The sequence below is a fragment of the Chaetodon auriga genome, chromosome 6, assembly GCF_051107435.1.
Source record: "Chaetodon auriga isolate fChaAug3 chromosome 6, fChaAug3.hap1, whole genome shotgun sequence".
NCBI lineage: Eukaryota > Metazoa > Chordata > Actinopteri > Chaetodontiformes > Chaetodontidae > Chaetodon > Chaetodon auriga.
This window is the reverse complement of record NC_135079.1, coordinates 10,104,913-10,128,978: the sequence shown is the minus strand read 5'-3', so window position 1 is coordinate 10,128,978 and position 24,066 is coordinate 10,104,913. Positions and strand designations below refer to the sequence as shown.

General features: G+C 41.0%; 2 protein-coding genes and 1 long non-coding RNA gene across 3 annotated transcripts; 2 read left to right on the top strand and 1 right to left on the bottom strand.

Annotated features, from left to right (window-relative positions):
* The first annotated feature begins 102 nt into the window (after positions 1 to 102).
* LOC143322201 (uncharacterized) lies at positions 103 to 710 on the top strand. Its single transcript, XR_013077279.1, has 3 exons — positions 103 to 175; positions 369 to 443; positions 574 to 710. It is a non-coding gene; the product is annotated as an uncharacterized LOC143322201 (long non-coding RNA).
* Positions 711 to 1,815: 1,105 nt separating this feature from the next.
* On the top strand, positions 1,816 to 8,876 carry galk2 (galactokinase 2). The gene is made up of 10 exons (XM_076733206.1): positions 1,816 to 2,963; positions 3,072 to 3,160; positions 3,570 to 3,693; positions 3,813 to 3,906; positions 3,999 to 4,145; positions 4,327 to 4,425; positions 4,507 to 4,659; positions 5,386 to 5,596; positions 6,260 to 6,461; positions 6,823 to 8,876. Exons 1-10 carry the CDS (start codon positions 2,914 to 2,916, stop codon positions 7,028 to 7,030), a joined length of 1,377 nt encoding a protein of 458 aa, XP_076589321.1. The 5' UTR covers positions 1,816 to 2,913; the 3' UTR covers positions 7,031 to 8,876.
* On the bottom strand, positions 7,307 to 22,993 carry atp8b4 (ATPase phospholipid transporting 8B4). Its single transcript, XM_076733205.1, has 28 exons — positions 22,715 to 22,993; positions 22,044 to 22,102; positions 18,396 to 18,454; positions 18,192 to 18,305; positions 18,002 to 18,100; positions 17,863 to 17,924; positions 17,679 to 17,751; positions 17,381 to 17,451; positions 17,174 to 17,253; positions 16,827 to 16,985; positions 16,609 to 16,697; positions 15,782 to 15,978; positions 15,453 to 15,661; positions 15,253 to 15,296; positions 15,000 to 15,165; positions 14,736 to 14,924; positions 14,364 to 14,479; positions 13,859 to 14,023; positions 13,663 to 13,774; positions 13,468 to 13,573; positions 12,931 to 13,072; positions 12,364 to 12,547; positions 11,192 to 11,415; positions 10,962 to 11,045; positions 10,084 to 10,329; positions 9,850 to 9,988; positions 9,630 to 9,760; positions 7,307 to 9,320 (listed from the first exon to the last, which is right to left on the bottom strand). Exons 2-28 carry the CDS (start codon positions 22,072 to 22,074, stop codon positions 8,997 to 8,999), a joined length of 3,615 nt encoding a protein of 1,204 aa, XP_076589320.1. The 5' UTR covers positions 22,075 to 22,102; positions 22,715 to 22,993; the 3' UTR covers positions 7,307 to 8,996.
* Between the last annotated feature and the right edge of the window lie 1,073 nt (positions 22,994 to 24,066).

The window sequence follows — 24,066 nt, the reverse complement described above, 5'->3', positions numbered from 1 at the left end:
AAGTCCATGAACTCTTTGACAAGAAAGAGTGGTCCCAGGGTAAATTATTGTGGCTAAACACCATTGGGCGCTTCAAAGGGACCTCATGGGATTCCTCAACAACAGAAATCCTGCAGCGGTGCAAGAATGCAGCTTGTCCTGTCATGAGAAGAAGAGTCAGCTGTGTTGATATCTTGTAAGTATTTTTTTATTCTATAGAATTAATATTTATGCATGTTTTTTGTAAATCAAATGACTGTACTGGTGAAAAATAGTATAATTTATTCTAAAACTACAAATACTGCTTCATATACGTTAGCAAATATAGAGACTGGTCATATTTCATTTCATCTACATAGTTTCCAAGTGTTTTGTTTATTTGTTTCAAGGTGTGAAGACTTTAGTACTTTACAGACGGATATTGACAGGTGGATGACCACATCCCTTACAGCTCCTTGCAAAAGGTAAGTAAACAGTATGCAAACAGGTGTTTCATTCATACAAATCCTTCTCAAATGCAGTTAGACAGATCTACTGCCTAATAGTCTGTTTACTAGTTATTAGTTTATTCTTTTCTTCCTTTTATCTCAACAGAGGTCCTGCTCTGTGCACTGAAAGTGAGCAAGCACTGCAGCGTGTCTTTGTGAATGGACAGCCATGTCTTCTACTGGTCTCAGTGACACACAAAGACAAGCTCAGTCACAAGCCGCATCCTACAACCTTGCCACACCTGGTGACAATTCTTGGTGGGAAGTAAGTAGTGTAAAGACTTTACAGCTCACTGTGTCACACTTGAATAATTTATTGTCACTGGTTTTATTTGTTTTTGTTGTTATTCTAATGTAGTTTAGGCTGGCATTTTTTCGATGCCCTTGAAGAACTCCTCAACCCTGGCAAGGGAGATGTTGTCATCAATGACATCATCGAACTCTGGATAGTGGGGTAGGATCAGGATCATGTCTGCAGGTAGGTAGGAGGTCAGGTGACGAGCAAAGGAAGGAACACAGTTAGGACAACTGGTGGCCAGGAAAACGAGAGCAGGGTCTGAAATAATGGCAGATGTGAGTAAAACCAACAAATTGATTAATCATCAAATATTCATAAGTGTGATGAGTACTGACAGAAAAGGTTTACTGTACATGTCCTCATATTGTTCAAATGAAAAATAAGCACACTAACAGCTGAAGTGGTTCTAACACAGGCAACAGTAAAGGCTCTTCAAGAGGTGAGGAAACTGACAGTGACAGAAGCTGAGGGAGCGGTGGAACATGGGAGGATGGAGGAAAGGTAAGAGCAAATTTCCCAAATGACCAGTCTGTGAAGATGTGTTCAATGTTTCTCAATAGGTAAACATAACTTTTCTACTTTTGTTTTGAAGTGAGAAAGAAGAACTATTTATGTCACTCAGGAACGAGATGGAGAGACGTGGGATCGCCTGAAAATAGAAATGTTAATACGTGATGTAATATACTGAAATTATTTCAGCTATTGTAATAATTGTATTCTCCAGCTAGTAATTATTATTATTATTATTATTATTATTATTATTATTATTATTATTATTATTATTATTATTAACTTTACAATGTATATTCCGCCAGGTGCCTTATAATACTAATACTAAATACAACCCCAATGCTCATTGTAATTATACGTCTCAATTATATATTGTTAATAAAAAATATGAGTAAAGATAAATATGATTAATATGATATGATAGTTTTACAATGGTGATGATTTCTTTTAATATCTGTATTTGTTTTTTTTATCTAATCATGTATTTTTACTTATTTGTTTCTTGCTTGCTTTATCATTTAATTTTTGTTTTGTCATATCTATAATGTCTATAATGTGAAATACTGAACTGTACCTTTTTTGCATTTTCACAAATAAAATAAAAGTTTCACAAATCAAAGACTGTGTTTTTATGAATGTATAGGCCTTGTAGAATAAGTCAGTCCAGATTTGAGACATGGCTGTCTGCTTCTTTAAAGATCGATACATAAGAAAAGTAGAAACACATCATATTTTAAAGCAGAGAAAGAAATTGGCTATTCCTGTGGACATAATCGGTTATTACTAAAAAAAAGAACCTGTTATGTTGAAAAACATCATCGGTCTAAGATTTGCAGATGTACATACATGACTGAAATCACAAAGTTTGACTATTGCAAGTTAAAAGAAATAGCATTCTGTGTGTTTCCCTTACCAATAACTAGGAAGAAAAAGGTTATGCATGGTCTGTTATCATAAATCATCATAAATCTGTGAACTCTATATCTCCCAGTTAACATCTGGTGCCCATATGTAGCTATTAAAGTCCATTTTAAAGTTCAGATTAAAGCAAATTCATCAAAAGTATTGAAGCTTTTTTGTTCTTAAGATCTTTAATGATCTGATATCTTTTGTGGTGCCAGTCTATGAGAATGTGACAACTGAATAATGAAATTGGGGTCTGGAGTTAGTTCATTTACATTTGAAGGGCTAATTAAAAAAAAAGAAGAAGAAGAAGAAGAAGAAGAAGAAGAAGAAGAAGAAGAAGAAAGAAAAAAAACAGATATGTCCGTATTTATTTTATAACCCAACAAATCATATATATATATATATTTTAATTTCAAGGAATATCAATCAACCTGCTGTTCGCTTATTCTGACGTCATCACGTCGCCTACGTTCCACACCGTCCTCGAGACACTTCCGGGTTTTTGCAGCTGCAGCCTCAACTGTTTCAGAGTCAGCACTTTTGTTACACACAGGAACTTACCACCACTAAACTGGGCCGGAGTCATGTTTTAAAACTGACCTCAGTTCAGCGGTTTGGCATCCCGGATCCTCTTGTGTCAGTCAGCTGATCGCAGCCAGGATATTGCAAAAGCTTTGAGCTCTCCTGTCTGACAACACGAAGTACATTCATAGTTATTTTAAAAGAGTAGAAATGGCCACAAACCCACCGAAGTTAAGGACTGCGATTCATGCCAATGAACGGTGAGTAGCAGTGAGATGTGCTGACGGTCAGAGAGACAGAATGATGAGAGGACAAATATTTAGCCTGCTCTGTCTGAGACTCATGTCTTCATTTGTAATTCTTTACAGGCTGCAAAACTTGAAGAATACTTTTGAGACAAAGTATGGAGTATCTCCGCTCTTCTATGCATGCGCACCCGGAAGAGTCAATTTAATAGGTAATTTCATTTTATATAGTAGATTTTAGTTGATTTAGACAGTGGACTGTGAGGTAAAGCATGTTTGGACTCATGATGCTTAAACTGGACCTTCAAGAACAAATGTTAGGCTCCTCAAATAAACTAAGAGGAGTCCACTCATTTTTTTATTTGCTCTTAAAATGTTTGTATTAATTGTTGTACAGAGTCCTCCTTAATATCTGTATTGTTTGTCCTAAGAGGAGCAAATCATACTGGAATAAGTGTAATCTAATGGAGGAAATATAATGTAATATAAGGATGTTGAATATCAGCTATCTGCAGCTTTAGTCCACAAATATCAGCATTAGTGCCAAACCAACGACAGTTACATCATCTGAAGTAGAATCCTTTTAATGTATTTTATTTTTAATATTTTCATATTTAACAGGAGAGCATATCGATTACTGTGGCTACTCTGTTCTTCCAATGGCTATTGAACCAAATATCCTGGCAGCCGTCGCAGTGAACAGTTCAGGGACAATCACACTGGCCAACACAAATCCTCAATACGAGTAAGGCTTGAACTCCCTCGATCAGCACTGAGTTTTAATGCTGTGCCTGGGTAATTAATTCAGGCGCTTAAAACGCATGTGCAGTATCCTCTGTCCTCAGAATGTCTGTCACTGTGCAGGGACTTCACCGTGTCGTGTTCAGAGGACATCGCCATAGACAGAGAGAATCCAAAGTGGCATTATTATTTTCTCTGTGGAGTGAAAGGTATTCAGGTAAGTTAAGTATTTTAGATTTTAGCTTGCAATACCAAATAATGTCAAGTCAAATTTGTGAACTGAACCTCCCTGATGTGTATTTTTCACAGGAGAACTTTGGGATTGCTCATTTAGCAGGGATGTCATGCGTCGTAGATGGAACCATTCCTCCGAGCTCCGGCCTGTCCAGCTCGAGCGCCTTAGTTTGTTGTGCCGGGCTGGTAACAATGGAAGCAAATCAAAAGTCCCTCTCCAAGGTGAAATACTTTACAAGAGAAGCATGTCATGTCAAAGCACTACAGATATATTCACACAGGGAAAAGTGTAGTATGAATTTCTGTAAGAAAGACAATTTTACATGCAAATGTTGGCAATGTAAGAGACTATTTGTCATTTTCAAATGGTCTGTTCAGTCCTTTTCTGGTTGCAATCCTCCAGGTGGCGCTGGCGGAGATATGTGCCAAATGTGAGCACTACATTGGCACAGAGGGAGGGGGCATGGACCAGTCCATCTCATTCCTGGCAGAGAGGGGAACGGTTTGTAGTTTTTTTTTAAGCACATTAGGTCAGTGAAGCGGTACAACGTTGCATTTGTTCATTTTATTTTTTACCTGTCAGGCAAAGCTGATTGAGTTCCAGCCTCTGCGAGCCACTGATGTTAAGCTCCCCGACGGGGCCGTGTTTGTGATCTCCAACTGCTGCGTGGAGATGAACAAAGCTGCTTCTTCTCACTTCAACATCCGTGTGGTGGAGTGTCGAATCGCCACAAAGGTGCGGAGATCCTCTACAGTGGGGTTCAGCCTGATGTGGGCGGGCGAAGGGTGATTTAAGGGAAAGGAAGAATAGTTGAAATTTTCAAAAAGCGTTCTTACACCACAAGTTTATTACCATGTGCGACTCAGCATCTTTAACACATCTCTTATAATGAATCAAATTAAGCCCACTGAGAAGGTAAAAGAATTATCTGGCTGTACCTTCATGACATTTCATAATGCACGTACGTCCTGTGATGGGAGTCTTGTGTAAGAGTCACTTTGTTTTAAAGGGCGACAAGCCAAAAAAATTACATTTGTGCTCTTTAAATCTCCATCAATATGTAGTAGATATTTTCATTTTCTTTAAATTAAAAATACATTTACCACAGCAGAAATGTTATTAAATAGATCATCACAGAGCTTTAGCATCATCTGAATGAACATTTCTCACAGAGATACTGCGATCATGTTGTTGTTGTTGTTGTTGTTGTTCTTCTTCTTCTTCTTCTTCTTCCAGTTCGCTCAGCAAAACACTGCCTAAAACCATAATTGTACTGAAGTTTTAAAAATTACAATTCCTATTTATTTTGAGGATTCAGCACATAGTGAAGCAGAGTAGTTAGAAACACAAGAGTGTGAGTAAACACTCTCACCTCTCACTGTGAGCATGGACTTCAGACAGCTTGTGTGTGATTGCAAAGTGTGTAATACTCCTTCAGAAAAAAATGTCTTGTGGGCTCAGATGCTGGCTCAGGCACGGGGTCTGGACTCGAGCAGGTTGTCGAAGCTGGCCCAGGTTCAGACGGAGCTGAAGGCCTCCCTGGAGGAGATGCTGGCTCTGGTGGACGAGGTGTTGCATCCTGAGCCGTACAGCCGAGAGGAGATCTGCGAGGTGCTGGGCATCAGCTCCGAGCAGCTTTCTACAGAGCTGCTGAGCGCGAACACCCAGCATGGTGAGCAACGTCTGTGCATTTCTACACCTCACAGCTGAATTATTACTGAAACAATTAGCCGAGTTGCCGATGAGTAGATTGAAAAAGGTTAAACAGTGACAATTTTGCTGATCGGTTAGTAGGTTGAAGTCAGTCATCGAGTAAAACATTTGCAGTGTGATAACTTAAAATAAAAGAAATGCTTTTTATACTTTGGTAACTTGTGAATTTTTGACATTTTATGCATGAAACAAATTATAAAAATATCAACAGATTAATCAATAATAAAAATGCGAGGTAGTTTCGATCACATTTCAATTAATTGTTCAGCCCTCATATTGTGATATGAGACTAAATATCATCTGGTATTTTCCTCATCATAATGCAATGTCTGTGTTTTCCTGGACTTATTCATTATAGATTTAAGCATCACAAATTTCCAAACATATTAATCTGTTAAATATGAGAAAAATCAACAGTGACCAGCCTTTGCTGATGGTTTTCTCTCTTATGCGTGAATGCCCACAAATGACTGATACTAACACAGATACTGAGTCATTTGTTCAAAAATATCAGAATATTTGAACCGGTTTGTTACCCAGCCCTAAGTGGACATTAACCAGACAGAAAGTTTGGCAGGAGCAGATGATTGACAGCACATCTGCCTCTTCTTGTCTCTCTCAGTGACACATTTCAAGCTGTACCAGCGAGCCAAGCACGTGTACTGTGAGGCTGCGCGGGTGCTGCAGTTTAAGAGCGTGTGCGACTCTGAACCTGCAGAATCCCGACAGCTGCTGGGAGACCTGATGAACCAGAGCCACGCAAGCTGCAGAGACCTGTATGAGTGCAGCTGCCCTGAACTGGATCAACTGGTAGACATCTGTCTGTGAGTACAGCTAAGTCTGTCTACACTCTCTGCTTTCAGAGGTTCAGACTCAGGACAGAGTGGGATCAGATGAGATGTCAGCCAATGCAGAAATTTGAGCAACAACGAAGAATTCCATTCAGCCCTTTTGCTCTGTATATTCAGTGCAGTGATAAATGTTGCCCTGTGTACTTTTATACAGTGAATTTGGAAATACTGTCTTCGCCATGGTAGGATCTGATTTTTTGGAGCTGGCTGCTTTAGCATCTCCTCAGCGTTCTCTCCTTCATCATTCTTCCTAAATTTCTGATCACTTGAAGGCCTTTGCTCATCGTACTGAAATACAGACTTGACAGCTTTTTATTCTTTCTCTTGGTTACAGGAAGTCGGGGGCTGTGGGATCCCGGCTGACAGGAGCAGGCTGGGGAGGCTGCGCCGTCTCCATGGTTCCTGATGAGAAGGTGGACTCGTTCTTACAAGCTGTGAGGGAGTCATACTACCGTCGTGATCCACGCAGAGCAGCGCTGGAAAAACAGAGTTTGTTTGTGTCAAAGCCGGGCGGAGGAGCTGCGATTTTCCTGGAGGAGTGACACTCATCAGCCTTGTCTGTTTCTGCAGCTTTCACATGAAGATGCCAAATGTAAACCTGTCTTCGCTATTTCATTTTCCTTCTTTACTCTTTACAGATTATTCTGGAATATAAGGTCCAAAAATTCATATTATAATTCATTCATTTCTTACAAAGGGACGATGCTTTTTGTGTTACGTGTTTGTTTGTTTTTTTTTAAATCATGAATATTAGGGTTTTTGCAATACATTGATTTTTGTACAGCTAACTCACTGTTCACCTCAGAAAAGAGGACAAATAAAATAACAATCACATTTAATTTGTGCTGCTGTATAAAATCCATCCATCTTTTTTAAACATGAACATTGTGAACAGGAGCAAGAAGTCATGAAGAATGAAGTGTTTTCTGGCCTTACGTGTTTCTTTGGTGTGTCGTGTTGAATGTGAGCGAGCCACGGGGAAAGCAGGGTACAAAGTCATGATTATAAGATCCCACGCTGAGCTTGAGCTTCTGCACAGGATCAGTTTTCACCTCATTAGAGAGCAGTGATGGTGGAGGCTCGGTGGTCTAAGGCACACGCTACTGTACTGCAGCGTACTGAATGTAACTGCAGCATTTAAACCTCCTCCGGGACCTTTATCACATCATACCTCACTCAGCCAGTTTCCCATTCACTCTCTCTGGATACATATCCACTAAATATTTGATAGATAAAGAGAGGATGAAACTGTTGTTGGTTTATATACTTGAGGTTTTCAAGCTAATTTCCATTGTGCTTATGTTTTATTCATTCTGCTTATTTTGGGAAGCAGCAGGCGTCATGTTTGGAGTTTCATAATGATCATTCAGATGTTGAATAGCAACTATACACTGTATAAACTGAAGGATAAATCAGTACCTTAAAGAGGATTTTTCTGAGAGTGCATCAGATTTAAGCCATGCATTCATTTCTTCGTATAAACTCAAGCTAAAGAACTATCAAATATCAGATAGAAACGGTGGATTATCTTTGAGAGGAACCCTACACAGCACAGGGAAAACTGCTCACAATGATAACATCAGAAGCTCCACATTTGAGGTTTCCAGTTTGTTCAACAGCAATGCATTTAAAGCAATAATTAAGTTGTGCTTATCATCAGATGCTCAGCAGCTTTATGTCAGTATTAAGAGAAACACTTGTATTTTAGCACTTTGGATATGTCACTGTTGCTTTTTGCACTGGTGCTCCACACTCCCTTTATTTTTACGGCTCACCTGAAGCCTCCGTGTCTTAATCATCCCCGGAGTCATTGCTGTGGTCAAGGCTGCTGTAAATAACCTCCATACTGTTTTCCCTGTAGTCAAAGATGATATACTGCCCCCTATTTGTTTGGAGTATGACTTCAACAGGTGTGTAAGAACAGGTTGAAGGTTGCTGAAGGTTGTTGAGAGCTGGATCAGGATCGAACACAGCTGGTTAGCATGCTAACATCAGTAGATATCTCTGCAACACAATATACAAACGTCTTTGATATAACGTAAGAGCTGTTGCCTCTTCATATTCTGCTGATAATGTTAGTTCATTTTTTAAATGTTTTAAAGTAAAAATCTGGTCATATCTTACGCATTGCCACTTTAAAGGTCAAATTGGATCAGTTGAGACAATATGACTAATATTTCTTTAACTGTAGCAACTCATGCATAACATTGCTTATGTACCCTAAAATATACCTGCTGCTGTCAAGCTGAGTTTGCACCTTAAACAAATATCTTACATGATAAAAATCAAAATCTTCTTTTGGAAGTGGTTCCACCAGATAATCATGTTTTGATTGGCCTTTAAGTGTCCACATGATTAACACCGATAAAAAATGAGGTATGCCTGTGTTGTTGGATTTGAGCATCGAGTCACCCAAATGAAGGACACTCATACGTTGTGCTTGGTCTGCGGGATCCACGAGCCTTGTATCCTGCAGTGAGTACAGTGTCTGTAAGCCAAGGGTCGAGGTCAGTCTGCAGGCTGCTGCTTTGGACTCTGTTTTGCTTTGTTGACGCTCTCTGGCGCTCCTGCACTTTCATCAGAGGCACACGACACTTCGTTCTTTCTCTTCAGCATGTTTTCTATCCAGTTGGAGCTGTGTGGCGTTCTTCCAGGGGAGCGAGCAGAAGACACTGTGCTCGTCCTCATGTTTTTGCCTGAGGTAATCAGCTCTCCGTAGCCCTGTTGGTGGGAGAAGGCATAGGCAGAGCGGCGGGAGCTCGTCCTGCGTACTCGCCTCAGGTTCTGCTCCTGAGGTCCTTGTTTCTTTCTAGACTGTTGTAGGTGGCGAACCTGTGAAAATACGGTGGGATGAAGAAGTACCTAGATCCTTTACTTCAGTAAAAGTAGCAATACCACAAGGTAAGAATACAAGTAATTCAATCTGAAAAGTAATTAGTACCTAAGCTATCAAACAAGTGGAGAAAAAGTAGACGTCTACAGCAGCATCAGATGAAACACTCAACTAAAGTAATACTACCTCAAAATTGTAGAGTACATGTACTCAGTTATGTTCCACCACTAAAATACAGCCATGGGAGAAAAGTTACTGAAGTGTTCATCTTTTGCACAAACACTGTATATGCATAAAGGCCACTGTACCTTGTCTGTTAGAGTTGGGAAGAGGTTTACTCTCAGGAAGCTGACTGCTAAGCCGGGCACAACACACACCACAGTGGTGAGCAGAATGACCAACCACACACTCCTCTCTGACAGACAGTTACGCGCCGTGCCTGAGGACACACAAATATGAATTTATTTATGCTGGCTTTCCAAACATCAGTGTTATTTGTTTATACGTATCCAACTGAGCTAAACTTACCTACGAATGGGAAATTATTCGGAAAGATGCCAAATATGCCATCACTCTGCATCGCAAATAATATGGCAAAGTACACTGCCAGGCTTCCCCATATGAAGAGGTGATTGATGGCAGTCCAGTAGTGTTTGTCAAGTCCAATCTAGGAACAGATACATGCAGCACAAACATGAGCGTAATGCTAATTTCTCCACTCGGCAGGGCTTCTTCTGCCTTTTGTTCCGTTTATACTCTTACCTGAACACTTACAACAATGACCAAAGATGTTGTTATGGTGACAGCAAACGCCTGTTGGTCGGAAAAGTAGAAGCCATCCTCTTTCACCATGGCAGAGAAGGCTCCATAGGGAATAAAGAAAAGCAGGAATGAGGTGCCCATCCCCTGCAGCGTGCACAGGAAAAACTGGCGCTTGTTGAAAAGAAGGTTTTGCTGGCCGGGTTTGTACAAGCTCGGGTAATGAAGGCTGTTCTGGTCATTGACATCCTTCAGAAAGCAGAGATATCATGAGTGTTATGTGATATGTGAAGTATTATTATACAGTAGTGGTAGGGACAGGGTGACATCAGGCAGGAGGCAAGAGCTTGATGTTAGTTGTGGGGGTGCAGAGGTATTACAGTTCACAGAAAACAGCGGGATGAAAATTGATGGTTATCACATCGTGCACACTGGCTTATCTACGGAATTGAGATAAATATGAGCGTCATTAAAAAATATTAGTTTCTACTCTATTAGTGTTATTAGAAAACTACTGAATTCTACTGTATTAGTATTACAGAAAAAAATTGACAGATGATGAATTCATTATATTACAGGCAAACAATATACAATATAGTGGACTGATATGGATTGATCAGGGGTTGGTTGATTAGGGGTTCTAGTCACACATGCGTTAAATCTGCCGTCATACCTGCTGTAGGGTTAGATGTTTAGGTACCTTTCGGAAGTTTACTGATCATGACACAGTGAAAAAGGTCTACAGTAATGAGATATTCACCTGTATGACTTGACAGTATCTTGAAAAGAAAAACAAAAAAGGAAAGTATAAGATGGCTCAGGAGGTTGCCATTGGAGAGTTTCTTATAAATTTATTATCAACACATGTTTAACAGTATTACCTGATCAAAAAGTCCCATCGCCAGAACTGGTAACGACGTATAGACTATATTGAAGAGGGTAATGAACCACTGGTCGTACACGGTCTGTGGAAAGAGGACAGATACTGATTGGAAGTGTGTTTAGCCAAAATAATCTGTCCCATTTCATTTCAAGTTGCACAAACACATTAGATGAGGCTCTTAAGATGCATTAAGAATCAATGCCTCATGGCCTATTACAGTATTCTTACCTGAGCCGAGAAACCACAGAAGAAGCCGTACCAGAAGTGCACCAGCGTGAAGGCAAAGTTCTTGTAGAAGAAATAGCACAGGAAGTTACACATGCGGAAGTACGACCAGCGTCCGTGCACCAGCAAGAGGCGCTGCAGGTACCGAAACTGAGCGAAGGAGTAATCTGACGCCAGAACAGCCTGCATCCCCTCCTGACCGCTGATGCCGACACCGATGTGAGCAGCTGAGGGAGAAATACAGTGTGGATGACTGCGTTTTTGAAAGTGAAACATTAACTATCCTTGAAAAATTACTGAAATATTTACCACATGAAAGGCAGAACCTTTCGTCCGAATGTCACTTTAAAATTGTTTTATAGATTTGTTGAGACAGTTGAGAAGTTGAGACAACACAACACAATCAGAGCCTGATGGCACATAGCAGCTGCAGCTCAACTCAGTGCTGTGCTGCTTCATGTAGCCCCAGTTTGTGCCACTCATGTATTAAAAATACCTCTGAGTCACAGAGTTTCTGTGTTTCCTTTTATGGCAGAGGCTGGCCGTGGCTCTCCAGGTGCTGGGAGCTGGCTCCTACTCAGCTGGGACTCATCACAATCAAGCACAGCATAAAGACTGTGGACTGCTGAAGACTCGTCCCCAGATTGTTTCTGCCGTTTAGTGGTATAGTTGGCAAGTTACCAGTGTTAGGAGTGTTAGTTATTATCCAGTGTTTGTTCTCCAGTGTCGATTCCCAGTGCCTGATCTGTGCCTTTTTTCTTTGTTTTTGGATCAGTGAGTTCACCAGCACCAATTTGCAGCTCCAGTGTCTCAGCCACCACACCGCCCAGCCTCTTGCCTCCACCTGCCTCAAGCCTCCAACCCTCAACCACCACCACCACGTAACCTCTACGCAAGCACTCTCACCACCTGAGCTCTGTGTCCTCCAACGTATCTCTGAACTGCTCTTCACCTCAGAGCCTTGTGCCTCGCCTGCTGTTCTCAGGACTTCTCAGCTACGAGTTCCCTCATTTGCACATTCAATAAATTCCTATTTTTCCCTTACTCCCTGTCTGCGTGTCTGCTGTTGAGTCCAATTCCTACCTGAAACATAATAAACACATCTTCATGCTTCACGCTGCTGTTCTGTCATTCCCTTGGCTCTATGAGTAAATCCGATCGATCCTGAGACTTACTCTTGATCATGCTGACATCATTGGCTCCATCTCCAATAGCCAGGGTGACGGCCCTCTTGTGCCTCTTCACCAGCTCCACCACCTGAGCCTTCTGCATCGGAGTGACCCGGCAGCAGATCACCGTTTTACACAAACAGGCCAGATCCAGCAAGACGTGCTCCAGCTGTGGCTCCAGAGCATGAGCCTACAGGGAGAGCACATACAGCACAGGCAAACATATCATTAACATTCTGTAATGTCAACCCTCTGTGGAGGCAACACCAAGCAACAGCTCGATGTAACGTTTCCACTGAGCTGTTGTGCGTAATGCACACGGCTCAAGGCACAGCCAGGGAGCAGCTCATCTGTGAGGAAATGGATGTTAATGAAAATCTGCTCATTACAGACTCGGCACAGTCAGCAGCAGGTACGAAGATGCCGGAGTCAGCAGACAGTCGCACAACCAGAATTCAACAAAGTAAAACCTGCAGGCTTCAGTACCAAAACCAAAACAAGCCCAGCAAAAGATAGAATTATTATTCCAGCAAAGGAAAATGCTTGAAAATATAACACATTTGAATATCTTACCAAACTGTGTCCATTGATGACTAAGGCATACTCTGCAATAATGGCCTCTTCAAACACAGAGTCATCTGAAAGCATATCTGTCTTCTCAGCATCTCCCGCACTGCTAACTCGACTCAGGCCCAGAATGTGCTCTTTGGCGCTCCTGAGGAGAGAGGACAGCCAGTAAACATACAGTCTCAGCGTGTTTGTTATGAGCTTTGATAAGACTGGATCAACTGGATCAATTATTTCATATAGGAGATTAATCTTCCAGACTTTAAACATCATGACTCTGTATTGCAGCTTTGTGGAGATTCTCAGTCATCCAGGTCATGCTTATTGAAGGAAGGTTGAACCAAGGGCAGCTGGACTTTGCTATAGATACTTGACAAGATTTCACCTCTAATTCAAGGGGTTTCTTCAGTTCTAACTGATTGGTGCAGACTCCTCTGCGGGGTCGTAATCAAGGTCATTGATAATCTCACAGCAGTTGCAGCCGTTGTGAGAAGGTCAACCTGTTGTTGCGAGTGGAGGTGAGAGTAAAATGTGGTGCGTCACCTGAGCTGCTGCTGCACCTCCAGCAGCGAGTGGCCAGAGATAACAAACACCTCGTTCATGTCGTCTCGCAGCATGTTGCAGGAGTAGCCAATGTTCATCGCTGTCTCTGAAATGTTTTACACAGTTCACAGCTCTGTAGCTCATCACAGTATCAGTGTTTCTGGTGAGAAAGATCACTCAGGTGACTGTTGTTACCTAGTTTGTCTCCTGTGAGGACCCAGATCTTGATATCGGCCAGACTTAGACAGGCGATAGTTTCTGGGACTCCTTCCTGAAGTTTGTCCTCAATGGCTGTGGCTCCTAGAAGCTTCAACCGGGACAGCAGTCAGTCTGCAGAGGCTAAATGAGCCTGACGGCCTCAAGGATGTAAACAAAGGAACGTCAATGTTACCTTCAAGCCCTGCTCGATCTCCTCGTAGAGAACGGCCAGCTGTTCCTCATGGTTCTCAATTATGGTGCTGGCGAACAGGAGCTTCTTCATCCAAACGTCAAAATCATCTTCATCGAGATCTTTGTAGGCCAGAGCTAATGTTCGAAGCCCTTCTCCAGCGAATTCCTGCAGAGAAAATGATGAGAACAACAAACGTAACAGTTGTGATGTGCCACAAAACAGGGCAGTGTGAGGAATCCTTTGCTGAATTTGTGCAAGAAGAACAGACATATTCCATTTTATTAGCATTCATTGCTGTGACAAAGGACATGACATTCAATACTTAAATAGAGACACTAATACTACCACTCAACTCCAACTGCTGCAGGAGTCATCACTGTTATGTAAGCAGCATGTACATTAATGGCAACTTTCTCAGGATCATTGATTTCTATGAGACTATAAATACAGATGCACGGTGCATTTAAGTGTATGGTGCTCTTGAGTCCAATTGTAAAACACTCACACTGAGATGGTCTGAGGTAGTGTGCATGAGGTCTTCACTGGATGCATCCAGACGGTCAAAGATAATGGTGTCAGCCCCTTTAGAGTAGAGTTTAATCTGGCCCTGTGGGTTTCTCACTGGAAAACACAGCAAGAGAGCACAACATTACTTTTCAGATCAAATCCATCTTGCGTACATACAACAAATGCATAAAGTACAGACTGCAAACAGATGCTTGTACATAGAGGCTGTTCACTTCCTGTTGTTTTTAGAAATGAAGATTTATTACTAATTGTCAAGGCTATTACAAAAAACCGTTAAATAGGAGGCCAGTAGAGAAGCAGACTTGCTGTGAGCTAAAAGAAGCATTGCTGTTATGAGTGAAGACCTAACCAATGACACTCATTCTCTTGCGCACGTTGTTGAAGTCCAGTATGGCCAGCAGCTGGTAGGTGACAGCTTGTCCCATCTCACACAGTGTGATGGTCTCGGGGGTTCGGGCCCGGAAGACAAACCCAAAGTTTCGTGCTGCAGTGACCAGGGCTCCCTCGTCAGGTGACTGGGCCTGGTACACCAGATGTCCTGCATGAAAACAGAAACATCCGTCAGAATTTTTCTTCAATCAGTTACTCCTGCTGGATCGTGTGCACAGTTTACCCTCACTCTTCTCCTCCGGCATGACCGTGTGACACAAAGCCAGCAGTCTGAAGAACTCCTGCACTGCAGGATCCTCCAGCTTAATGGCTTCAACCAGGCTGCCGTCGTAAAACTTAAATCTTCTGTCACACAGAGGGTTGAAGGAAAAGTCCACACAGGCTGTTTTCTGAGGACACGTGGACCAACAATATAGTTAATATGTTATTATTATGTTACAAAAGTTAAGAATTTAAGCTTGTTGAGCCAAACTTACTTCTGTAATTTCCACCTTCTGGTCAAATTCATTATAGATGTCACCTGAGAGCAAACAGACAAAGACTTCAATATCATGCCAAACATTGCAGTTTAATTAAAATAATTGTTTATTTATATGTTTAATTATTCAGTAATATTTGTGAGTCTGAAGTTATATATTCATATTAAACTTTTAAAGCGTGTCAGAAAGCTCCACACCATACGTCTGTCCATTAATGGAGCACTTGCTGAAGACCATGATGTTCTGGGTGAGCGTGCCCGTCTTGTCGGAGAAGATGAACTCCACCTGGCCCAGCTCCTCGTTCAGGGTGGTGGTGCGAGCTTCTGCTGCAGTGTCCGTCTGACTGTAGTACATCCTCCGGTCCCAGTTAATGAAGTAACTGTGACCAAGGCGCAGAACCTCCACACTGATGGAAGGTTTAACTATGCATTTTACTGTACAATGACTTTGAGAGTGAAACACCCGGAGAAATTAAAGAGACATGATTGCTGAGAAACAGGGTAACAATTAGTGCTTAATGTCTTACCTGACATACAGTGAAATGGGCACAACAGTGTTGAGGATGATGATGTAGGACCAGAAGGTGAGGAAGCCAGAGAAAACAGCGCTGCCCTGAAACTCATCCCTCGGCAAAAACACCTGGAAGTTTCTGCCAATCCAGCTCTCCCAAACTGTGTTTCCAATGGCCAAAATAACCCCCATACAAATGAGGAAGGCAAAGATCTGAAATACAGATCATGAATTTATGTTCACTATGAGAGATATTATATCAGTTTATCTTTTCTGAACACTAATAACTGCACAGCCATGGTGCACACACAGCACAGGGCAAACAGGGCGAACACTTTACAAGCAGTTTAATTCTGCTGGGAAAATCCTGTTCACACAATCTAGATTTATACGATCTCTTCCTGTTCTTGAATCCTTACGTAATCCTTAAGATTTATCAACAACAAAAAATCATTAAAAGTACTTGAATTATTTCTTATTTTGAATTGAATTTTATTCTGAAGTTATTTGTTTTTACCAATGAGACAGCCCTGTTCTCAGATGTGTTGTAATTAACTAATTAACATGTTCTACAGATGCCTGTTATGTTGACACGTCCAGGATCAATGGATTTGTTGCACCTGCTGCACCTCGTTCTTATTGGTACATGCATACGTTATAATCTTATGATCTCACGTTATTTCCAGCATAACCACATCCAATTTCAACGGCAGATCTAATTAACCAGAACAAATAAAAGCATCTGTGTGCAGAGCATTTAAGGAACATTTTGCAGGCACAAGACTCATTGACAAAATTGTTTTCGTGTTAATTCATTTAAAATGATAAAGTGTAAAAACTTACCCACAAAACCAAAGTGTTCATCAGCTTGTCAATGCTTGTCCTTTTAAATGTGGTCCTTCCGCAGTTCTGCATCAGTTTGGTTTGCAAACCTGTCGAGTGGAGTTGAAGAAACAGCTGTAAGTGTCGAGAGAACATCAACAACAAGGGGGTTTATAAGCTGGAAATAAGAGGGAAAAACATAGAGCCATGGCTAATGGATGAAAGAAAAAAAATCATACCAGCAAAGATAACCATTCCAAAGCACCACTCAGTGTTTCTGAGTACACAACCTCGCAGCAGCATTTTTCCATTATCCAGAGGGTACTTATTGTCTTTCCAGTATAAAGTTCCTGTAAATTTATCCAGCTTGTTGTTCGGAGGTTCACAAATGACTTCTCCTGAGGGAACAAAGGAAATGGAGTCTTACCAACATCAGTCATCACTGCAGGAGGAAAATCACAGCAGACGTGCATTCACACATCCAAATACAATCCTTCTGAAGTCCACACAAAGACAGCCTGAGGTGTCCTCTGGGGATTAGTTACACAAATGTAAAAAGAAGCAAACATGTGAAACATCATCTCACCATCAAAATCCATCAGTTTTGTAATATCTCCCAAATCTGAGGTGACGGTCAAAGCCTGACGAACTTTCAGATTCGTCTCCCTGAAAAAGGAAAATAATCATTTGTCTTCTGTGTTGACGTAGAAACAAAGAGATTTAACACTTTCCTTCCTCAGGCAAATGATACAGTGCTCAACCTTTTATTTCACATAACCAGCGCAGCACTTACCCATCCAGCTCTGCAGTCTCGATATAGCACAGTCCATAGGGCTCACTGCTACAGAGAAGGAGGATGTCTGCCTGTGTGCAAAACCAATATGAAACCCTCAGTGGTGAGAAAAAGCAATCAATCAATCTCTGCACCACTGAACCTGCAAGAGCACTCAGCGGCGTCTGAAACTCCCAGAAGGAACCTTTAATTGTTAACCTTTGCTGACTTTTTCCTCTCTTCCATGTGAACATGAGAGACAGGATTGAACACCTTCTAATAAAAGCTGCAACCAAAAGAAAAAGGACAATTTACTCACGGCAACAAACTGATTATTCTCCAATTTGATGATATCTCCAACTCGAACGTTCATCCATTTCTCATTCTGCAAACTTGGAGATGAAAACTCATAATTAAAACCCAATAAATGTCCTTGAGCATGTAATTTGTGGCTGTTATTCAGCTGTCGTACAGATCATCTAAGGAGGAAAACGATAAAGTACCTTCCTCTGATGAGAACCTGAGACTGGCGGTTGTTGACTTGCTGGTCGCTCTTGTGTCTGAACTAAAATTTGAAACAACAATTTCAGCAGGTGAGATAAAAAACAGAAGCCCAGAGGAGCTGTAAAAAGCTGAACTGACATAGTCATCTGTGGCGTCCTTGACTGCCGTGATTACCAGCACCAACACCAAAGGCACGATGGTTGTGAACCAGGACAGAGAGGAGATTGCTGGAATTAACTGTGTGGGAAGAAAAGCAGAGAAGCTCACTCATCTCTCCCAAAAAAAAAAAAAACTGCAAATACACACCCACAAATACAGTTTCTCCTACCTGCAGTATCAGCAGCACTAAGAAGTAAGCATTAGCCACCCTCTGGAACTGCTCGAACAAGTTGATGGGCAGGAAGGTGAAGAGGTTGTACTTTGAGGTTTTGATGCGATTGTCCTGCAGAACCACACAGGCAGACAGCGATGAAGTAAAACAGCCGACCTTTGTGGGTAAAGCAAACGTGACGTCATGTTGAGGTCTACTTACAGCGTAGGAGAACTTGTCATTGTAGTCCCGCGCATTGGCTTTCACATGACGTTCCTTCTCTACACACAGAGAACACATGGTCACGAGCTACAAATATCAGGGAAGCCTGCTCGCTAAATAGATTTTAAAGAAGGATAAGAACCAGCTACGACTTTCCCGATACAGGCATGAATCCTTTGTGCTTTGTCTCACAAATATACAGCTGCACTTCTTTTAAAATGTTGGATTTGACTTGATTTTAGACATTCGATGGACCCTTTTTTTTTACTTTATCATTATCAATATCATCAAGTGGGTTCTTTTCTCCACCTCATTTTACATTATTATGGCATTCTATTGCTGTCTTTAGGCAGTTTTATCCTATCTTTACAATTATTTATTATTTTCACTGTTATTACTATTATACAAGTGTAGTGAGTGCATTCCTTGTACGTGCACACATGTGACCAATAAAGCCTGATTCTGATTCTCAATTCTAATAAGTGGGCTTTATTCTCCATCTTATTTTTCATTGATTATGATATTCCATCACTGTTTTTATGTTCATTCTGTGTCTTGCTTTTTAATGTGAAACACTTGGTGTATTTAATTTCTTTGTTGTAAAGCATTTTGAGAGGCATTTCTTATATTATTATTATTATTATTATTATTATTATTATTATTATTATTATTATTATTCCCTGTACACTTACATATTCTACTCACTTACCTCATTTACTTCTGTGACCTGCTGTTATCCTCATCTTACAACTAATAACAGTAATCAGTTCTGATCTGTGTAATCCCGAAGAGATCAACACAGGTACAATCTCTGTATCAACACATTCACACATTTCATTTTTTATTTTCTATGAGGTGAGATCCCAGGTATTATGAATCTGCAGCTCATTTTAAAACAGCAGTGAGACGTCCCTTTGGAGGAACTTTTACATTTCTTTGTACCACCGCGATTTAGTTTAAGGCTTTTCTGTAATCCACTGAAGCAATGCGCCGTCTCACCTCGCTGCTTTGCTATTTAAGTATAGTGTCAGGGGGTGAAGTCAGAGGCAGCACAAAGTCTCAACAGAAACAATGCAGGTTGAATTTTAATTGGAAGATGGCACGGAGCTCCTACTTTTCCTCCAGTGCCTTAAAAAATGGGCACAACCACCTACAATGAATATAAGACCCCACCTCTTTCTCACAGCCTGTCAGTTCATTGTAGGTGTTATGAGCCTTTTTTTCCTGTCCTTTGTCAGTCACTGATAGCTCCTGTCACTTCAGCACCTCCCATGTAGTATTCAGTGTGACCTGACCTCCACACCCACCTGCACACCTGCTCCTTCATTAGCTCCCTGCTACATATACACCTCCCCTTTTGTTTCCTGCCAGATCGTCTGCTGTACCTCCTTAGCTGTGGTGGTCCTGCCTCTTTTTTCTTTCAAACCTGCTGTTGCCGGCCTGTCTTGACTTCATGCCCACCTGTTCGGACCTTTTGGTTTTGGCCGTATGTTGTGGCTGCCTACAGTAGCTTTTGTCTAACTTTCCTTTGAACAACAACATAATAAAGTCCACAGCATTTTTTAACGATGCATTGCGATGTGATATTGACCCTCAAATAATGTGATGCAAGACAAGGTCGATCTTGACTTGAACATTATATTTGCCCATTCCTCTCAGCCTATTACAATCTCAGTGTCTCCCTCTTGGACACTTATTTCTCCAGACTAAGGTTACATTTCTGCCAATTTCCTCTAAATGAGTAGTCCAGCAATCTTGCACTGCACTTTCATAAAGTGAAAGGACTCACAAGAGACAGATTTGAAAAACAATGGTCAAAATTGAGGCAGCAGAGTTTTAGTCCTGTGACTGGATCAAGCTCCAAAAACACTGGATCGTACATTTCCCACAAGCCACTCGATACTGCCTTTCATTGGACCATCTCTGCCTCCTAAATGCTCCCTTCTTTCAAACATCTCCACTCTGTAAGGAAGGCTTTATAAAAATGTACGACTTGAGCAATCTAAAACGGCCCTGATGACTTCATGGGGTTTCTCTTCAAACTTAAGAAAGCTCCTTCCAAAACCACAGAAAACATGATTAAAGTGTTTGCTTTCACTGGCTCAGTCCCACTCTTCATGAACTAAACTGAACATCATGTGAAAAATCATCATGGAGTACCTTTTAAGATTTAGGGTTTAACATTTCAAAAATATACATACTTATTTGCTTTTTTGCAGAGAGTTAGATGAGTACCACTCTAATGTGTGTCCATTAAATATGAAGGTACAGCCAGCAGCTAGTTAGCTTAGCTTATCTTAGCATAGAGACTAAAAACAAAGAGCAACAGCTAGCCTGGCTCTGCCTGGGGTTAAAAATCCTCTTGCCAGCACAAAGTTCACTAATTAACACATCATATCATATCTTATTTGGTAAAAAGTTGTGGTTTTCTTAACTTCACGACAAGACTCAAGGAACAAGATATGCTAAATTAGTTTGCTTTGGATGTGCTGGTTGGCCAGGCTAGCCGTTTCTCACGATTCCAGTCTTTATGCTAAGCTAAGCTAACATCTCCTGACTGTAGCTCCATATTTAGTGGACAGACACAAGAGCGGTATCGATCTTTTCATGTCATTATGGGCAAGAAAGCAGAATTTCCCAACAACTCAAGACTTCATCCACAACTACAGCTTTGGCAATCATCTCATGGCTCAAGGCGAAGCATTACGGTTCATTATCATGCTTTTTTAAACAGGAAATATATTCACACAAACAACAAAATAAATAGCAATCCCCTCCAACAGGATGAAGCCATTTATCAAAGCACTCTAAACTTTCAACGCAGAGCAATGCCTGACGGCGCACTCTGCCAGACCTGTTGTCTCCAGACAAGGTTAAATCATTGCTGAATAATGCATAACACACCTGCACAGAGCTGCAACAGGATAGACCACACAACAGACCGGCCTCGTCCTGCTATCAGTTACTATGACAATAAATTATTAAGAAAGGCTGCTGTTGTTCAAAGACTTTGGTCTGCTTAAACATTTAATTAGAAGATCTGCCAATGCAATACTTTTTTTCTAGTGCAGCACAAAGTTATCTGTTTCTTGATGGACTGATCTGTGGAGGAGCTTTTTATTTGTGCTGAGCTTCAGCAGAGTCTTGAGTGCTTACAGTCAAATCAAACACTGAAATGATTCACAAATGCACCAGGAAATTATTCAGACCATATTGCTCCGGAGTCTAACATCGATACAGGAAGCTTTTAGGTGATCAGTTTCAGTAGCCACAGGAAACATTTCTTGCCAAAAGGATGACGACACAACAACAAGGATATGTATTAGTCTGTCCCTGACAGACACAAGGTCGCCTCACTCTGAACAAATGACAATTGTGTGCACACCACACAAATGAAAAACACATTCAGAGAGAGAGAGGCTACAGTATGCTGTTTCATTTTACCCCTCCACACCAGTGCACTGCAGCAGGACAGGATGAGGAGCTACAACATAGCTACCTGAGAGAGGACGACACTAAAGCAGGGCATGTCTCCAACTTTTGAAAGACAAACAAAAGATGATTTGTTTTTTTACCCTCTACACCAATCTAATTATTCATGTTCTTCTCCTCCACATCATTTTACATGTAGAAAAAAAAACTTCTCACCAATTTGAGTATTTCTCCTCCAGAATGCCATCGTCTCCGGGGACCTCCCGAGAGTTTCCCTACATGACATGTGGTGACATCAGAGTAGGAATGTGACAAATAAGTACATTTACTCAAGCACTGTATATTTTAAATGCAAAATAAGCATTATTATAGTGTATAGACACCCAACTAACTACCTCAATAGCTCCACACTGATTAACTATTACAATAAAATGCTACTTACATGTGAATGCATCAGTAATATATAATAGTAAAACACTCACAGGAGGCATTTTTTAAAATAATACTTCAGTATTAAGTGACATGTTCAAAGGTGGAGTTTTACGTGTAATGGAATATTTGTGTCACTTTTACTTAAACAAAGGATGTGAAGTGCAGGGAGTGAATGTGGAGGACTGAGTCCATGTGTGCATTTAATGTACTTTAGTGTCCATCTGAGGCAATACACAAAGAAAAGTGGTTTCTTGTTTCTTTTCTGCTCAGAGGAGCAACTGTAATTAGACTATTGCTGAGAGCAGCAGCAGCAGGTAAATCCCCAGTGAGCTGCGTCTCCTCAGCTAAAGATCCCAGGTGAGCAATTCAAGCCTAAAACAAGATGTATAGTTCCCTCATTTTCGACAGAAATACAGGACGTGAGGTTTTCTGAAGTATAAATGGTGGTTTCTTACCTTGCACAAGTTTGTCACCGGCGCAGTCTTGTGTTGTCTCCATGTATCCTGTCATTCAGCGGCGATCATTGATTTTCAAGCACCACATTCCGCAGATGTATCCGCAGTAAACGCAGTTATCCTCCTCCTGGATAAAAAACATCAACACACATGAATGGACTCGAGTAAAAGAATAGCAGCGCTTGTTAAGATGCGGTGAGTAAGAAGAAGAAGAAGAAGCTGCAGACGGTGTTTAGGCGGTGAAAATGGTGCAGGCGGGCAACAATGAGGCAATCACGCTTTTCCGAGAGAAGCGTGGAGAGAAAGAGACAAACTGATGATCAGAGCGACGAGCTGGTGAGGGAGTGTGTGTGTGTGTGTGTGTGTGTGTGTGTGTGTGTGTGTGTGTGTGTGTGTGTGCGTCTCTCTCTCTCTCTCTCATTCAAATTATGAGCTGCAAGAAAAAGTGTTTAGGATAAAGAAGAGGAAAAACAACTATGTATGTGTACATTTGTAAAGATTCTAAAAATACTAAATGCCATAAAAAGTACTATTGTAAATATTCTTAATGTCTAAAAACTACTAATGTCATGTTGTTACTAGACTACTAAGTCTATGCATATGCACAAAATATACAGTTTAAATAAAAAAACACCGTGCAAAGATGTACCATCACTCCGCTTCTCAAGGCTGGACTCGTGCGGTCACTGATTCAGTTCAATTAACGACAAGGAGGAAAAAATATGTATTTGTAAATGTAAGAATTTCTAGTGGATTTCTTATTTTGAGTCCACATATTGTTTCATTTTATCTATGTTTTGTTTATGACGACTTCTTCAAAGGTGCAGTTTAATGGATTTATCACGTTTTAAGGTCAGCTTATACTTCTGATTTACAGCAAATTTGATGTTAAATGTCAGACAGCAAGGGGAGGAAAGTGCATCATCAGAGGCATTTCACATACATTTTATTCTGTCCCTCTCGCGCCCCCTGCCGATGGTCTTTTAAAAGCCAGGGTACAGATGAACTCTTGCCTTTAGACTGATCTAATTCGGTCGCAGCTGTCGTCTGGTGAAATCAAACCTTCAGCTGAAACTCAGGCAAAATAAACAAGCTGATGCAAGCATTGTGTATTACGTGTATTACTTCTGACTGTACATAAAATAATGATCACTGTTGTTGGCTGACAGTAGTACGAGCTTAAATGCCTCTTTATTAGGTGTTGCTTTAATTGCTATCATTTATTTTATGGTGTAATAAAGAATTTAAACTGCAGTTCAACATGGAACATAAGGAGAGTACCAATACTCAGTTGCCAGTTTATCAGGAACACCTCGCGAAAACTAATATTTACTCTACCCTCCCTGATACAA

Coding starts and splice junctions, on each gene's coding strand:
- galk2 (XM_076733206.1), top strand. CDS start 2,914: ATGGCCACAAACCCACCGAAGTTAAGGACTGCGATTCATGCCAATGAA. Junction 2,964..3,071: donor GCGATTCATGCCAATGAACG/GTGAGTAGCAGT, acceptor AATTCTTTACAG/GCTGCAAAACTTGAAGAATA. Junction 5,597..6,259: donor GAGCGCGAACACCCAGCATG/GTGAGCAACGTC, acceptor TGTCTCTCTCAG/TGACACATTTCAAGCTGTAC.
- atp8b4 (XM_076733205.1), bottom strand. CDS start 22,074: ATGGCATTCTGGAGGAGAAATACTCAAATTG. Junction 14,024..14,363: donor CTACCTCAGACCATCTCAGT/GTGAGTGTTTTA, acceptor TTTTCTCTGCAG/GAATTCGCTGGAGAAGGGCT. Junction 11,046..11,191: donor TCTGTGGTTTCTCGGCTCAG/GTAAGAATACTG, acceptor CTCTTTCCACAG/ACCGTGTACGACCAGTGGTT.